Genomic DNA, 17819 nt, shown 5'->3' with positions numbered 1-17819 from the left:
TGTACTCCCAAGTACGAGGAGACCCGAATGGAGTTTCTGCTTCCTGGCTTTGGCCTGGCCCAGACCCAGCTGTAGTGGGTATTTGGGAAGTAAACTAGCAGCTGGAAAATCTCTGTCTCTCTGTGTTGCTTTGTTTTTCAAACAAATGAAATAATAATAATTAAAAAAACAAGACAAAACACTTCAAATAAATAAATAAAAATGCTAAAGTTGCTGGTATTTGACACTAAAATTCAAAACACCCTGTATGTGAAATTTGAGCCATGTTATTCTGGGGTAGTAATTGTTCTGAGTTATGATATGGGACTGTGCATTGTAGAGTCTTGTTTCCACTCACTGGCCATATTACCTTAAGCAAGTTATTCCATCTCTTTAAATCTAAGTTTCCTTCTCTGTAAAGTGATAATAATGCTAGCAACTGTTTGATAGGGTTGTTGTGAGGATTTAACAATATAATACAGGTAAAGTGGTCTTAACACAATATCTGCTGTTTAGTAAGTATTAGCTATGACTTTCTAATCCTGGTGTTGGCTTAGGAGTTTTGAGAACTGTATTTTGTTTTGAAACATTTTATTAAATATGTTATTCCACATTTATCATCTATTCTTCTACATTGAAGGGGTCCTCTGTTTCAAAGTTCAGTACAGTAGTAAAGTCTTCAATGATGGGCAAATGTCTCATATGCTTGTCATCCTAATGTCAGATCAAAACAGTCAAAGGACTGTGGATCAACCATAACCCAGAATTCAACTCCAGAATGTTCACAAATTGCAGAATTTGTTCACAAATTGTGTAATGGTAATAGTTCATAATAAATTTAAAACCAGATTTGGAAGATAAAATGTAGTTTGTACTATTTTTTTTTTTTTTTTTAGGATTTATTTATTTACTCAAGAAGCAGAGTTGCAGAGAGAGGGAGTTTACTCCCCAAATGGCTGCAATTGCCGGAGCTGAGCAGATCCGAAGCCAGAAGCCAGGAGCTTCTTCCAGGACTCCCATGCAAGTGCAGGGACCCAAGCACTTGGGTCATTTTCCACTGCCTTCTTGGGCCACTAGGAGAGAGTTAGATCAGAAGTGAAGCAGCCGAAACTTGAACTGGTGCCCATATGGGATGCTGGTACCACAGGAGGATGCTTAGACAATGACTACTACTACTACTACTACCACCGGCCCCTAGTTCCTACTATTCTTGTCCTTCATTCTTTGTAAAATTGTCTTCTGTCCTTTAGGATAGGCAGAGATTTCTCCTGCCTTCCTGTGTTCATAGTTAAATAACATAGACTTATTCTGTTATTTTGCCTTATCTTGTGCTTATCTTTGAGGGTCAGAGACAGTGTTTTGTCTGCCTTGCTTGTTTCCTGACTAAATTGGGAAGAAGCTGATTGGTAGCAAAGGTCATTGTCAGAGATAAAGCCCAAAAGTGAGGGAAGGGTCATGGATGCAGCCATCACCACTGAGTCTGCCTGTCATTTTAAACAAGAGGTGAGTCACCTTCGCTTAGACCTTACCATCTGTCTTGTGCTGTTGGGATACTGTTTAGCAAAAACCCAGGCCCCTTTTTACCAGGTTCAAGTGCAGCAGAGAAAGAAAAACATCAGTTAATTTTTTCTCATGTACACTCAGTCTAAGTGCCCCTAGGAACTACTTGTGAAATATGCAAATGCATAAAATGTTTTGAAGGCTAAAGTATTCTCCCATCTGCCACTCAGTTACATGGCCTAAGGAGTCAAACGCAACAGGAAATGAGGCAGTTATTCATTTCACATGACTTTTTGATCACTCAGGAAAGGCCTCTGTTAGACTGGAGAGTGTGGTCACAGACTTGAGCAACTTGTGCGGAAGGTCTTTGCATTCCTTCCAGAGGTGCAGTTGTTGGGCCACATAGCTCACTTCTTGGGGGCTTTGTTACTTCGGGTTGGCAGCTTCTGCAAGAACATCGTTTCTAGGGTAGGTACAGTTGATTTTGTGTTTCCTTTCTCTTTGATTTCTTTCAACTGAAGTCATCTCTGCATACATATTGTGCTTTTATTGTGTTCTGTTACTTTAGATTCTTTATTGTCTCTTGATAGTAATGATTCCTTATTTGTTTTTGCGTAACAGCTTTTATGTACTTCTACTAAGGCATTTTTTGCAGTTGCTTTTGTGTGTTTCCCCACTAGCAATTAAGCTAGTTGTGAGCTGTGTTTTATGCTCCTAATACCTAACATAGTGTTTGGATACTTGGCCCATCCTCTGTCAACTCTCATTGCATATAAATATTTGTGGTTAGGAATGAGTTAGCCTCTAATGGGAATAATAGTTTTATATTTTATATTTTGTGAAGAACTTTCACATGTATTACCTGCATTTGTGTTTCTCAGTTCTCTACTGTAGATGGGGCAGGCATCTGCAGTATTTACATTTTGCAGATAAGGAGGACCCAAAGGCCCTGAGTCAGCCTGACAAGCTGGATGTCATTCTCCTGGAAGACAGTGTGGGATATGAACCTTTCCCTAGTGCCAGAAACTCGTGTTTTTCCCATTGCCATGCCTCTGCCCCACTGAACAAATTTAATACTCAGTTTGAGTGGCTCATGCTTTGGATTCAACCTACTGCTTGTTTTTGTTTCTGTTAATATCAGGGCCCCTGTGAGATTTAGGGTGATTTTCAAGGTAAACTTGGGTGGCCCACAGGACGCAGTAATTAGGATTCCAGGAACTTCTTTATCTTCCCTGTGGGACCTTTAACTGAAAATAGATGAGTCATCTTGGTCTCTCTTTCATCATCTTTAAAATAGTCGTACTGCTTTACTCATCTCTCTCTTTTGAGATTTTATTTAAGTATTTATTTAAAAACCTATCAAGTACTTTACAAACCAAATTATACTGTAATCCATGTGTGTAAAATATTGTCAGTGAAACCAAGTGATTTTTTTTCCCTTGACCTTAGGAGTTCTATAAGAAAAATAGATGAAACTCAGTCCTGTGTTGGCTTTGAAAACACAGCCCTCATCATTCAGGCTCAAGATGATTTTAAACAGTTACATGAGCTGATGGTCTTTCAATACAAAGCAACTACCAGTACCCTTTTTGGATATCCTATATATGTGGGTCTCAGCATACCTCCTTGTTACATTCATTGTTGCCATCTGTTGAGCATTCAGCCCATGGAGCTAGTGTGACTGCCACGGCACCTGCATACATCTAGCCACTTACTCCTTATTGTAGTTGGAGGCAGACTCTGACAACATGATTTTTACCAAGGACATTTTCATCTTCTTCACCCCAATCCAGGATGAAGATAATTGAGTGGCTCCTTTGTTTCTTTTTTAAATCACCATTCCCTGCTATGGAGACCAAGGGAGATGGAAAACCTCGGGTCTGCATTTTTAGACACTTACATAACTGAAATTTGTGTCTGTTTTGTTTCTAGGAGCAGGACATACTGGAACTCTGGTGGTTTTATGAAACTGGGCTTTCCAACCAGAAACCTTGGCTTTCCAATCCAGTGGTTGACCTAGGAGCATAATAACATTGCTGCCTTTGGTAGCAAAGCCACCTGAGAATGAAGTGCCATGTTTATATTTAGTCTGGCTTCTGAGAAAACATCTCCAGGCATCAAATGTCTCAATAATTTTGCAGGTGGCAAAGAAGAAGCAAGTGCAGGGCTGTGTTGAAAAATGTTTTATATTGATTATTTCAAAAGGACATCTCATTACTGATATTAGAGAGAGCTTGAGCTCTGAGTCACTGGAAAATGAGACCAGCCAAGTTGCTGGTGTTGTAGTGGTTCACAAAAGCATAGATGCTTTTGTTTCTAAAAAAGGTCTGAGTGAGGTCTTTGCTAGCTGACCTTTGCCATGTTATTCCCCACCCCTACCCCATGTCATGCTGTTTTTAAACCCTAGTTTCAATAGCTAGGAAGCTTTATTTATCAAGAAAAAGTTAGAGACTTCAGTCAACATAACATTTTGGAAAATGAATCAGATTTTACTTAAATGACCTAATGAAGAATGCAAATAAATTTTTAAAGAAAACTAGAGTAATATTTGTTTATGTATTTACACAGATCTGTGCTTTAAAATTATGCTGTTTATTCAGTTATCCAGTCAACAAATGTATACCAAGTACTTCGTGTGGACTAGTCACAGCTATAGATCCAGTGAGTGTTGTAGAGTTGGTACTCTCAAGTTGCTGTAAGCCCAGTATGTAGGTGTATGGTCTCAGGCAGATTACTTGGTATCTTTGTGCCTCAGTTTCCTTATTTAGAAAAGGAGAACAATAACACTCATATTACACATTGTAAATCTTAGAGATATAAAGTCCCAAGCAACAAACCTGGCAGTAGATAGAATTTTAAGTAAATTGTTATTCGTCATCATTTCAGAGAGAATATGCTGTATGCATTGCACACGTGTGTTGTGGGGGTGGTACCAAAGACATTCTGTGGCAGCTTAAAGAAAGAACAAACCATTTTTGGAGCATGGATCCAAGAAAGTTTATGAAAGAGGAGGCATTTGAGCTGGATCTTGAAGAGTAGATAGAATTTAAGTAGGTAGAGATTGGGAGAGATTATCTCAGTGGTAACTGCAGGCAAAGGCTTAGTATTGGAATTTTTTTATATATATAATTTTTTCTTTTTTTAAGATTTATTTATTTGAAAGGCTGAGGTACAGAGAGAGAGAGAGAGAGGGAGAGTTAGAGACAGATTTTCCATCTGCTGGTTCACTCTCCAAGTGGCTGGGGCTGGGCCAGGCTGAAGCCAGGAGCCTGGAACTCCATCTGGGTCTGCTATGTGCATGGTGGGGGCCCAAGGACTTGGGCCATCTTCTGTTGCTTTCCCAGGGTCATTAGCAGGGAGCAGGATTGGAAATGGGGCAACCGAGACTCCAGCTTGCACCCAGATGGGATGCTGGCAAGGCAGGCAGCAGCTTAACCCACTGTGCCACAATGCTGGCCTCCATAAAGGATTAAAACTTGAGCAATAGCATTTCAATTGGAGGAAAAGAGTGTGTCTAGAAGAGAATGCAATGTTGGACAGGCAAACAAGGCCAAGATTCTGAGAGGCCTGTAATATTAAGTTCAAGAGTTGAATCTTTCATCAATGGAAGCCTCACTGAAGGGTTTTATTCACTGCTTTTTTTCCCACCAGCTAACCCTTGGTAAGCACTGAGCAAATATTTATTGAATAAATAGCAGAGTGTGAATTTAGATAAATTGAGCTTAACTTTGCCATGAAATAAGCTAAGTAGAAATGTCTTATAAATAGTTGGGGACAAAGGATAAGTGATCAGGCCCGAGATTGATATTGAAAGTAGAAATTTGAGTAGCATGAATATAGAACTAATTATTGAAATTGCAAGTGTGGATACATTAACTTAAGAAGAACATGTAGCTATAGGTAGAGAAGAGAGCTCTGGTACATGCCCCTAGTTGATGAGGGAGCCAGTAAGAGAGGGAGGAAGATGGAAAGTGTAGTGACCACGAAACCCTGGAAGAAACTTCATAGAGGAGCTGGGTCACAGCATGAAGAAGGGTAAGGACCTTGAAAAACATTGTGGAAACAGAAAAGCTGTGCCAGTTACAGTTTTTTAAAAAGATTTATTTGAAAGGCAGAGAGAGGGGGAGAAAGAGATCCACTGGTTCATTGTTAAATGCTGGCAACACCTGGGGCTGGACCAGGCCAAAGCTAGGAACTTGAAACTCCATCTGGGTTTCTCACTTGGGTGGCAGTAATTCAAGTACTTGAGCCATCATCTGCTGTCTCCCGGGTGCTTAATGGGATGCCTGCATCACAGACACTGGTTTAACCTGCTGTGCCACAATACCAGCCCTCCAATTACATTTTTGAAGGGTGTGCTTTTAAGTATTGCTTGGCAATAGTCTTTTTTACTGACGTTTGGATGCATTGTAGCCCAGGAAAATGGAAGTGCATCTGTGTTTTTGCTGCCTACCTCATCTGAGAACCTCCTGAGCTCTTTTCATGAGGTCCACACGGGTTCCCTGTCCCTGTCTGCTGTTTGGGGCATGCCTGTGTTCCATTAGCATACTGATGTTAATCTTTATGACAAAGCACCATAGAAAAATCATAGTCTCTTTAACGTTATGATCCAGAAAGGTCATTTGACCTTTACATTATGTAACTTTAGAAAATTCTCAGTCAGCATAGCCTAACCTAAGTGAAGAACATGTGCGAACCATGAGAGCTGACCATCCTTGTAATCACCCTTACTTCTCATTTTTGAAAATGTCTTAGGGCTAGTGCTGTGGCACAGTGGGTTAAAGCCCCAGCCTGAGGTGCTGGCATCCCATATGGGCGCTGGTTCGAGTCCCAGTTGCTCCTCTTCCAATCCAGCTCTCTGCTATGGCCTAGGAAAGCAGTAGAGGATGGCCCAACTCCTTGGGCCCTCCACCCACGTGGGAGACCCGGAAGAAGCTCCTGGCTCCAGGCTTTGGATCAGCTCATCTCTGGCTGTTGCAGTCATTTGGGGAGTGAACCAATGGAATGGAAGACCTTTCTCTCTCTGGCTCTACCTCTCTCTGTAACTCTTTCAAATAAATAAAATAATTTTTTTTTTGACAGGCAGAGTTATACAGTGAGAGAGAGAGACAGAGAGAAAAGTCTTTCTTTTCCGTTGGTTCACCCCCCAAATGGCTGCTACCACTGGCATGCTGTGGGCGGCGCGCTGCGCCGATTGAAGCCAGGAGCCAGGTGCGTCTCCTGGTCTCCCATGTGGGTGCAGGGCCCAAGCACTTGGGCCATCCTCCACTGCACTCCGGGGCCACAGCAGAGAGCTGGCCTGGAAGAGGAGCAACTGGGACTAGAACCCGGGGTGCCAGCGCCACAGGCAGAGGATTAGCCAAGTGAGCTGTGGCACTGGCTATCAAATAAATAAAATAATTCTTAAAAAAAAAGAGAAAAGAAAAGAAAATGTCCTAACAGACACAAGTTATCCCAAGTGTCTTTGGCCTTGCATTTTCCTTCTCAGTTCAGCTATTTCTAAAACTACATGGTCCCAGACACCTTCAAAACTCATTAAATTCTGATTATAAGTCATTTAGTCAAGTGGAAGGAAGTCAGCGCTTTTACAGTCCAGCTCAGGAGCACACAGCATCTCTGTGTGTGGCCAGACTCGTGTCATTACTCATATCTGCCTGTACCTCTGTGTGGAAAGACTGCTGTATTCATCCTAATGAGTATGTAAACAGCAGATCTGATCTCCCTTGTTAGAAATAGCAAAACACTGACTGTTCTGTTATGTTTTGATGCATGCATGGCATTCTTTGGGTTGAGCTTTTTTCTTGCCATACTGACAAATGAACTACAAATTTTCACTCTACAGTAAGTAGGGGAAATATGAGTGTACTGCAGAAAGTTCATGAAAGTGGTTGGCACTATGTCACAGAAAGTTAAGTCACTGCTGGTGACACTGGTATCTCGTATTGGAGTTCAAATCTTGACTGCTCCACTTCCATTCCAGATTTCTGCTAATAGCCCCTGGGAAGGCAACAGAAGATGACCCAAGTACTTGGGTTCCTTTGACCCATGTGAGAGACTGGGATGGAGTTCTTGACTCCTGGCTTCAGCTCGGCCCAGACCTAGTTGGTGTAGCCATTTGGGGAGTGAGCCAGGAAATGAAAGGTCTGTCTCTCCCTCAGTCTGTCACTCTGCAACTCAAAAAAAATAAATAAATACATTTTTAAAAAGTTTATGGAAAATGTGTATTATGAAAACACTGCATGAATTTCAAAAATTTTTGTACCAAGACAAACTTACCTTTTTGAAACAATTTAGTTGAAAGGCAGAAAGAGAAATTTCCTGTGTTTTGCTTCAATCCCAAAGTTCCCACAACATCCAGGGCTGAGCCAGGAGCCAGGAATTCAATCTAGGTTTCCTACAAGAGTGGCAGTGGCAGGGATCCGAGTACTTGAGCCCTTATGTGCCGCCTCCCAGTGTCCGGATTAGTAGGAAGGTGGAATGGAGAGTGGAGGCAAGACTCAAACTCAGTCACTCTGTTGTGGGATATGTGTGTCTCAAGTGGTGTCTGCATAATGCCATCCTTCTTGCTGTTTTTTTTTTTGTTTTGTTTAAATTCGAGAGGCAGAGAGAGAAACAGGAAGAGGGAGAGACAATACGTGAGGAAGAGCTCTCATCCACTGCTTCACTCCCTGTATGCCTGCAACAGCAGGGACTGAGCCAGTCTGAAACAGGGAGCCAGGAACTCATTCCGGGTCTCCCATGTGGGTGGCAGGGACCCAACTACTGTAGCCAGCACCTGCTACATCTCAGGGTCCACATTAGCAGGAAGCTGAAACTGGGAGTGGAGGCAGGACTCAAACCCAGTCATCTTAACTGCTAGGCCCTAAACTGACCTTTTAATTCTTTTTTTTCCATGAACTTTTTGAAATCCCCTTATATACCTTTTTAACAGGGGATATTTTATATAAATATAAGATAAAATGTCTATGGTCACTGAATTTGGCTGAAAAGTTATGTAGCCAAATCCTGGTAGTTGGTTGCTGACTTGCCTTTGTGGGGCTGACAAATCAAGGAGAAACCAGGTTGTTGAAGGGTGAGGTTAAATAGAATATTCCCTAATTATAGATCAGTTTACATTTTTAAAGGCATGTCTAAACAGCTACCTAGTGAATGATCCACATGAAAAGCAGTGTGATATTAGCAACTTTATTGGATACAGGTGAGTGAGGCACCCAGCGGTTGGAGGGTTTGCTAGAGGCCACCCAGCAAGTGCGTAGTAGAGCCAGATTTAGAAGATGGTTCTAATTAGCTCTGGGTCTAGAGTTTTGTGCTGGAAAAAATCATACTTCACCCCCACACTCGAGTGTACATTATCAGAGGAAGGTACCCTTATTTTTGACCTGTTTGAATTATTCTATTTTTTAATAAGTTAATTTCAAAACCAATTTGGCACAATAGTGCAGACACCAGCATCCTGTATCAGACTGCCTGGGTTTGAGTACCTGCTCTACTTCCTATCCATATTCCTGCTGATGCACATCCTGGGAGGCAGCAGGTTGATGGCTGAAGTGCTTGGATTTCTGCCACCTGTGTGAGAGACTCAGCTAGAGTTCCTGGATCCTAGCTTTGTCCTGGCCCAGCCCTGACATTTGCCATAATATGGCTAATGAACCAAAGGATGGAAAATCATTATCTCACTCTTATTTTTTTTTTTAAGATTTATTTATTTATTTGAGAGGTAGATTTACAGACAGAGAGAGGGAGAGACAGAGAGAAAGGTCTTCCATCCACTGGTTCACTCCCCAAATGGCCACAATGGTCGAAACTGGGCTGACCCGAAGCCAGGAGCCAGGATCTTCTTCAGGTCTCCCACGCAGGTACAGGGACCCAAACATTTGGGCCATCTTCCAGTGCTTTCCCAGGCCATAGCAGAGAGCTGAATTGGAAGAGGAGCAGCCAGGACACAAATTGGCGCCTGTATGGGATGCCAGCACTGCAGACGGAAGCCTAGCTTACTATGCCACAGCTCTGGCCCCTCTCTAATTTTGCCTTTCAAATAAAATAAATGAATACTTTTGTTTAAACTTTAAAAAATGTGGCAAATTAGTAAGATACCCAATTTTAGAGCCTAAACTTTTAAACCCTTGTACTGTAGTGAATTCAAGGTCTGTAGGGCTCAAGGAAAAGCTGAAATTTCAGAAAGAGTAGGTTGGCAAATTGAGCCCTAGACAAGAAGAAATAGAGCTCGTATAGGAGTGAAAGTGAGGCACCATGTGTGCTGTCAAGTAGCTCAGCGTTTAGAGTGGAAATTAGAGATTGGCCAATCACTTCCATTCGTTGTGGCAAATCCAGGATGCTGTGGTAGCCTGAGTTAGAAAAGCTGCTTCCTCAGCTTGACAAAAACATGGAGGAGTAGTGACAAGGTGGGTACTGATCAAGAACTACGAATTGGGGTGGTAGACAGTCATGGGGGCAGTGACGAGCATGCAAAGGAATAACAATGTATTACTCAGCATGTGTCTGTTAGGGAGGGGCATGTGGTGCAGCAGGTTAAGCCTCTGCTTGAGACATCCACATCCCATATTGTAGTACCAGGGATGGAGTCCTCCACTCCTCTGCTTTCAATCCAGCTTCCTATTAATATGTCTCGGAACATAGCAGATGAAGACCCAAATACTTGGATTCCTGCCATCTACATAGGAGACACAGATGGAGTTACTGGTGCCTGGCTCAGCTCTGGCTGTTGCAGGCATTTGCAGATAAACCAGTAGATGGAAGATAATTTCTCTCTCTCTCTCCCTTTCCCCCCCTCCCCCCCTCCCCCCTCTCCCCCCTCTCCCCCTCTCCCCCCTCTCCCTCTCCCTTTCTCCCTCTCTCTCTCCCTCTCTCTTCCTCCTCCCTCCTCTTTCCCTCCTGCTTCATCACATTGCCTTCCTAGATAAATAATACTTAAAAATATAGAGAGACGAAGACTTTTTTAAAAAATTGTCTATTTAATGCCTTAGTAATGTTCTCCACTTGGGACACATTAGTGAACAGAATGAACATAAATTCCTGGACTCATAGAGTTTATATTTGAGTGGGGAGAGAGAAACACTGAACATTAAATAAGTAATTTAGTAATATGTTAGAATGTAGTAAATGCTCATGGGAAAAGAGTACTTCAAGCCAGGTGATCAAGGCTAACAGGAAGTCAGGTCAATAGTGTATATCCTTGATGTGGTGTGATGAGAAGCCCACTTCACCTCTGTGGACTTCCTCTCAAAAACATGGCCTGGTCTAGTAAGAAAAACATCAAACTAATTCCAAATGAGGAACATTCTTTAAAATACCTGTTCAGTATTTCCTAAAACTGTCTGGGTCATCAAAAACAGTCTTACATGCTATAATAGTCAGGAGACACAGCAACTAAATGTCATGGAATCCTATATAGGATACTGGAATAGCAAAAGGACATTAGAGAGAAAATTGAGAAAATCCAAATGAAATATAGACTTGTAAAAAATGCCTTTATATTGGCTCATTAATTGTGACAAATATACCATAGAAATGTAAGATGTTGCATAGAGAAAGCTGGGTGTGGGTATACAGGAACTCTGTGTTCTAGCTTTGTAATAATTCTGTAGACTCGGGTCCAGTGCTGTGGTATAGTGGGTAAAGCTCCCGCCTGCATATGGGAGCTGGTTTGAGTCCCAGCTGCTCTACTTCAGATCCAGCTCTCTGCTATGGCCTGGCAAAGCAGTAGATGGCCGAGGTCTTTGGGCCCCTGTACCCGTGTGGGAGACCTGGAAGAAGCTCCTGGGTCTTAGCTCCTGACTTTGGATTGGCCTAGCTCCAGCCATTGTGGTCATTTGGGGAGTGAACCAGTAGATGGAAGACTTCTATCTCTCCCCCTCCCCCTCCCTCTCCCCCTCCCTCTCCCCCTCCCCTTCTCCTCCTCCCCTCTTGCCCTCCCCTGCTCCTCCCCCTCCCCCTCCCCCTCTCCCTCTCCTCCTCCTTCTCCCCCTCCCTCTCCCTCTCCCCTTGACTCCTCCTACGCCTCTGCCTCTACCTCTCTGTAACTTTGCCTTTCCAATAAATAAATAAATCTTTTTTATTTATCTTTTTTATTTAAATAAATCTTTTTATTTATCTCTTGGTGCCAATCCAAAGCCAGGAGCCAGGAGCTTCTTCCAGGTCTCCCATGCAGGTTCAGGGGCCCAAAGACTTGGGCCATCTTCTGCTTTCCCAGGTAACAGCAAAGAGCTGGATCTGAAGTGGAGTAGCTGGGACTTGAACTGGTGCCCATATGGAATGCCAGCACTGCAGACAGGGGCTTTAATCCACTGCACCACAGTGCCATTCCCAATAAATAAATCTTTAAAAAAAATAATTCTGTAGACCTAAAACTGTTCTAAAATTAAAAGTTCATTTTCTAAAAAAAGGCAGAGTAAGAGAGGTCAAGAGTCCAGGGCAAAGATGTGTGTTATACATTTATTTTTACCTGACAAAATTTAAGCTTTATTGTTGTGTATTCTGTAAGTCAGTTCAAGCTCTTCTCCTTATTTTATGAGCAGGTGGTGGTGGTGGTGGTGCTGGGCTGTGGTCAGGAATGGCCTTTTCAAGTTACAGAACAGTAACAGCAGTTCAAAGGTAGACAAATTTTGCCTCCTCTCAACTAGACACCCAATAGGTTATAAAACAAATGTAATTTAGCTCCAGTTTGAGAACATGGCACTAAAAACTTTAAGGTTCACCTGGTATTGCATGATGTTCTGTAAGGCATTTCCATATTGTAAAACATCATTCTGTCACCCTAGTATATACTGATTTTTAATAGGGTAATCAGAGTAGGCCTCACTGAGCAGGGGCTTGAATAGTTACTTAGGCTATGTTGGTCAAGTTGGTATCTGGAGGAGCAGCCAAAGCAAAGGCCCTGGGTGAGAGCATATCTGCATGTTTGAGAATAGCATGAAAGTGTCCGTGGGACCTTTCAATCTCTCAAAGCCTTAGTGTCCTCTTCCATGAAGAGTGGATTTGAAAGTTTGATCTCAAAGGAGAGGTCATGGCCTTGTCTAGTCGCCTATGATTTTAGACCATGTGGGACAGAAGTGTTCCACAGGCCAGCAAGTGCTGGTCCTTAGTGGTCATTTTCTTGTAACCAACCTGTGAGTACCTAAGCAGGGAGTACAAAAAGTATAGTCACGCATATTCTCAAAGCAGGAAAGAAGGAAGGGTCATTTTGGAGGTATTTATTTTCTCTCTGTATAGCATGGTTGGAGACTGAATTTGAAGCACTGGGTATGAAAAGGGATATTTGTGTGGTCATAGGTGCATAACTCAATGCTCTGCACCTTGGTGCCTCTTCACCAAAATAAGACATGTATACTTTACGTTGATTTGATCTTGTTGTAAAGAAAGAATTAAACGTTTTATTATACATTTCTCTTCCTCAGTCTCTGGTATACCAGACAAAATTGAAAGAAATTCCTGAATTCCTGTTTCAAACTTACAGAAGTACTAAAACCCTGTTACATAGTTCAGGAGACTGAAGGTTTAACTTTAGATTCAGGAAAAAAAAAATCTTTTGCAGCTAGAAAAATTATGTGAAGTGCTATCATAATAAATGTCAAAATATACAAAAATTAGAAAACTTCTAGTAGTTCTCATTTCACAAGAGAACACAGTTTAATCACTGAGTTCTTGTGAACTGTAGTACTCCTTAATCTAAAATCAAGGTCTATGTATACTTGTCCAGTTGACACATACTAGACATACACTGTAAGTTGGTGCTGTTGATATAAGTATAATGGTTTGATGACCTAAAATTAATTTAACTAACCATAAAAATTATATAGACTTTTTAAAAAAATAATATTCATTTATTTTATTTGAAAGTCAGAGTTACAGATAGAGGAGAGACAGAGAGAGAGAGAGAGAGAGAGAGAGAGAAATCTTCCATTTGCTGGTTCATTCCTCAGTGCCTGAAATGGCTGGGGTTGGGCCAGGCAGAAGTCAGGAGCTGTGAGCTTCTAGGTCTCCCACGTGGGTACAGGGACCTAAGGACTTGGGCCATCCTCCACTGCTTTCCCAGATGAATTGGCAGGAAACTGGATCAGCAGTGGAGCAGCTGGGACTTGAGCGGTGCCAATATGGAATGCCAGCACTGCAGGCAGTGGCTTAATCTGCTACACTACAGTCTGCAGTCTATTTGTCTTTGCAGCAACATATGATGATGTTACAAATTGCCTAGTTTTACCTACTTGTAAGCAGTGTGTGTGGGGGGGAAGCCCTTGTCTAGTTGTTTTTTTTTGTTGTTGTTGCTAAAGATACAAAATAATAAGTGACCATCATGCATTGGAAATGTGGCCAATGTGACTAAGGAACTTCGATTTTAGTAAATTTAAGTTTAAATAGCTGTGAGTGGCTAGTGTCTCTTGTGTTAGAGAGCATCACTGTCAAGATCTGAGCTAATTTTGCCTGACCTTGGAGAGCTAGCATTCCCCAGAGGGTGAGCTGATACTCATGTGGGATTCTTTGTGCCCAGGTAGAACTGTAAGCTTTGGGACTTGTGGTCTAGAGAGAGAAGATGATGTGCTAGCCTGCTGCTCAGGCCATAATTCCACCTTAGGCTCTTAGCCACCCCACAGGCTGGACCTATACTCTGAGGCCTATCCTGGAAGACTTAGGGAGTTAGGAGCCTCAAAGTTTCTTCTAAGAAGATTGGAGGAATTTTAAAATCCAGAGTTATCATTAGGCATTATCAAACCAAGGAAGCACAGGACCAATAGCACTGGTCTTGAATAAAAGGAGCCTCCTTCTGGACTTATACCGTTCCACCCTGCAAATCATGAGCGCTTTCAAGCTTTGTAAAAAACTCAAGCATTTGGCCGGGCGCCGCGGCCTCCGCCTTGCGGTGCCGGCATACCGGGTTCTAGTCCCGGTCGGGGCACCGGATTCTGTCCCGGTTGCCCCTCTTCCAGGCCAGCTCTCTGCTGTGGCCAGGGAGTGCAATGGAGGATGGCCCAAGTGCTTGGGTCCTGCACCCCATGGGAGACCAGGATAAGTACCTGGCTCCTGCCATCGGATCAGCGCGGTGCACTGACCACAGCGCGCCAACCGTGGCGGCCATTGGAGGGTGAACCAATTGCAAAAGGAAGACCTTTCTCTCTGTCTCTCTCTCTCTCTCACTGTCCACTCTGCCTGTCAAAAAAAAACAAAAAAAACAAAACAAAACAAAAAAAACAAAAAAAAAGCCTCAAGCATTTATGACTTTTAGATTGACTGTGATATTGGCCCAATCACAGAATTCCTGGTCTCTTTCACTTACTATTTTAGGTCAGCATATCAGGGATTTGCCAGGGCAGTCTTTTTTACGACTGCTCTCAAAGGCTCCTCTGTGTGAGTAAAATCTGTTGACCTTATTTCCATGTGCCAAGTTCTCCACCCTGCTCTGTGTAAGTCCTAATACAAAGCGAGGAGTGATGTATGCCCCTGATGCTAGAACTTCTGTGTGGGTGTTCACCTTTGCACATGACTGCCATAGAAGAGGGGTAGATGTGAAAATGGGTGGGCAGATTTGTATACTGTAGAATACAGTGAACCATGTGCCAATGTTGTCCTGTTTATTTTCTTCCAGGAAATCAAGGATTGGCGTGGCATTGCTTTGACAAGCACTTCCTGTTGACTTCATAGAGATTTCACTGAAGAATAATCTCAAAGGAACATTTGTCTCCCCATACCCCTGGTAGCTAGCAAATGTTTTTAACTACCTGGAAAACATCAGTGACCTTTGGGCTTGGCCTGCTCCAGGCAACTGAATGAAGGTTTCTTCCAGTTGTTTCCATAGCTATATGGCAGAAGCACCTCTTTGCTAGGTGAATGTTCCTGAAGCCCTTTCCTGAAGCAGCTTAAGGGGCTTAAACCTTTCAGAGCCGATGACATGGAAGCTTTGGAAGTGGATGATATCAGCCCAGCCTTAGAAGTTACTGAGGATTTCTTTAGTACTTTTGATAGTAAGCTAGAAAAAGCAGTGCAGCAAGGAGAGGTCTATGGGGTTCAGGAGGTTCCTGAGTTGGTGGGGCACGAGGTACTCCGTAACATAACAGACAATGGTGCTATGAGAAACACTGTCTCCTTGGGCAAGGGGAGCATGATTTGGGACCACTGTAAGAGCAGGCTCTTGGAAACCAAAGCTCAAAATGTCTTCCCTGCCAAAGAACAGTTTGTGGTCCAGAGAGGGACAACCCCTGACAATCTTTCCTGGATGGAACAAAAGGAAGCATCAACCTTCAATTTTTTCAGTGTCTGTCAGCGTCGCAGGGACAGACCACGTTCTGTGAATGACTTATTGGATGAGACCTCAGCTTTCAAGCCAGGCCATGCTCGTTCAAGGTCTGATATTACCCAAGTGGACTGGAGGGCAGTCCTTAAAACCATGCCTTTGCAGCAGCAGCCACCTCAGCAGCCGTCTCTTCAAGGCAGTCATCTCACCAGACCTTCTTTTCTGTTGCCCTCACCAAATACATTAGAAGATGCTCAAGGAAATACTGGTAAGTTTTATATCTGCCTTCTTTTGAACAGTTGTTGATTTTTCATTTGTCTCTCATGGATGAGCTCATGAGAATCTTTTTCCTCTAATATCTATGTCTGGCTTTGTGTATTTAAGCTTCTCTTTCCTTTCTTTTTCTATTTTTTTTTTTTTTGACAGAGTGGACAGTGAGAGAGAGAGAGAGAGACAGAGAGAAAGGTCTTCCTTTTGCCGTTGGTTCACCCCCTAATGGCTGCCGCAGCCAGCGCACTGTGGCTGGCGTATCGCACTGATCCGAAGCCAGGAGCCAGGTGCTTCTCCTGGTCTCCCATGGGGTGCAGGGCCCAAGCACTTGGGCCATCCTCCACTGCACTCCCTGGCCACAGCAGAGAGCTGGCCTGGAAGAGGGGCAACCGGGACAGAATCCGGCACCCCGACCGGGACTAGAACTGGGTGTACTGGCGCCACAGGCTGAGGATTAGCCTAGTGAGCCATGGAGCCGGCTTCTTTTTTTTCTTTATATAGCTAGATATAGATAGAGTTTTTAAATCTTTGTTTTTATTTGAAAGACAGAGAGATAGAGAGAAACAGAAACACACAGACAGAAAGAGGTGTCCCATCTACTGTTTCACTTCCCAAATGCCTGCAGTAATCAGGGCTGGGCCAGACTGAAGGCAGGATCCCAGAACTCAGTCTGAATCTCCCATGGGAGTAGCAGAGACCCACGTATGAGCCATCACCTACTGTCTGCTAGGTTATACATTAATAGAAAGCTGGAATTGGGAATAGACTGGGACTTGAACCCAAAGACTCTGAAATGGGATGTGGGTGTCCCAAGTGATATCTTAACCTATTATACCAAAGGCCCACACCCTTTTTCATTTATTTCCAACTTTACCTTGTTTCACATTGATAGTCTTCTTAAGGGGTAGTTAATGAAATGACAAATATGGCTAAGTCTTCCTTTCTAATCTTGCCTGATAGATTATTCTTGTATATAATGTAGTTTTTTCCTTTGAACATTGAGCAATACTGCTTATTTATATCAATAAATGTTTATTGGATCACATGTTGGATTTAGCGTTGGATTAGGAAGGATTAAAAGATATGTGAAGACACAGTCCATGCCTTAAAGAACTTCCCATCTAGCTGAGAAGATAAGGTAACTATCAGACTCACAGAGTACGTAGTCATGAGGGACGGTAGATGATCAGCTAAGATGTTTGTGAGGGAACTTTTGTTTTACTCCATATGTGAGTCAGCACAATGACTGTGAGAAGACAGAGGAAGAAGACACTGGGCTGGGCCGTCGGGAAGGGCTTTCAGGGAGATGTGGAACTGAGCCACATGTCCTTGAAGGACACTAACATGCAGTGTCTCGGAGGGGGCACTGTTGGGTGGACAACGGTGAGGTAATGGAGGTGCCAAGGAGAGCAAGAATATCCTTTGAGTAGAGTGGAGGATCCTGCAAGTAGTGGGAGGAGAAGGCTAGAAAGGATGGGTAGGACCTCATGGTGGGGGCCTTGGGTTTCTTTTTTCCTCATAATTTGTTCAGTATATGTGCACATAAACATGTACTCATGTTCTCACACATGAGCTTTCTCTGTTGTGAGACATAGGAAAACATCTCCATTTCCTCCAGCATTTTCTTCAAGAGAAACTCAATTATAAAGGTTTTCACTTTTTATTACTGATGATTTTTTTTAAAGATTTTTATTTATTTATTTCAGAGATGGAATCACAGACAGAGAGAGGGAGAGAGAGAAAAAGATCTTCCATCCACTAGTTTACTCCCCAAATGTCCACAATGGCTGGAGCTGACTGATCCGAAGCCAGGAGTCAGAACCTTTTT

General features: G+C 42.9%; 1 protein-coding gene across 8 annotated transcripts in view; it reads left to right on the top strand.

Moving 5' to 3' along the window:
* PLEKHM3 (pleckstrin homology domain containing M3) overlaps positions 1-17819 on the top strand; it is a 278205-nt gene that overhangs the window by 11236 nt on the left and 249150 nt on the right. For 6 of the 8 annotated variants that reach the window (XM_062190562.1, XM_062190525.1, XM_062190553.1 and 3 more), the window contains exon 2: positions 15077-15989. In XM_062190562.1, coding sequence (XP_062046546.1) covers positions 15380-15989 — 610 coding nt within the window. In that variant the 5' untranslated portion in view covers positions 15077-15379. Of the gene's footprint in view, positions 1-897; positions 1483-1825; positions 1948-15076; positions 15990-17819 lie in introns of those variants that run through there. The other 2 variants (XM_062190542.1, XM_062190534.1) reach the window with 2 other exon arrangements.

Source organism: Lepus europaeus, chromosome 1 (genome assembly GCF_033115175.1).
Source record: "Lepus europaeus isolate LE1 chromosome 1, mLepTim1.pri, whole genome shotgun sequence".
Classification (NCBI taxonomy): Eukaryota; Metazoa; Chordata; class Mammalia; order Lagomorpha; family Leporidae; genus Lepus; species Lepus europaeus.
This window is presented reverse-complemented; position numbering and strand designations above follow the sequence as displayed.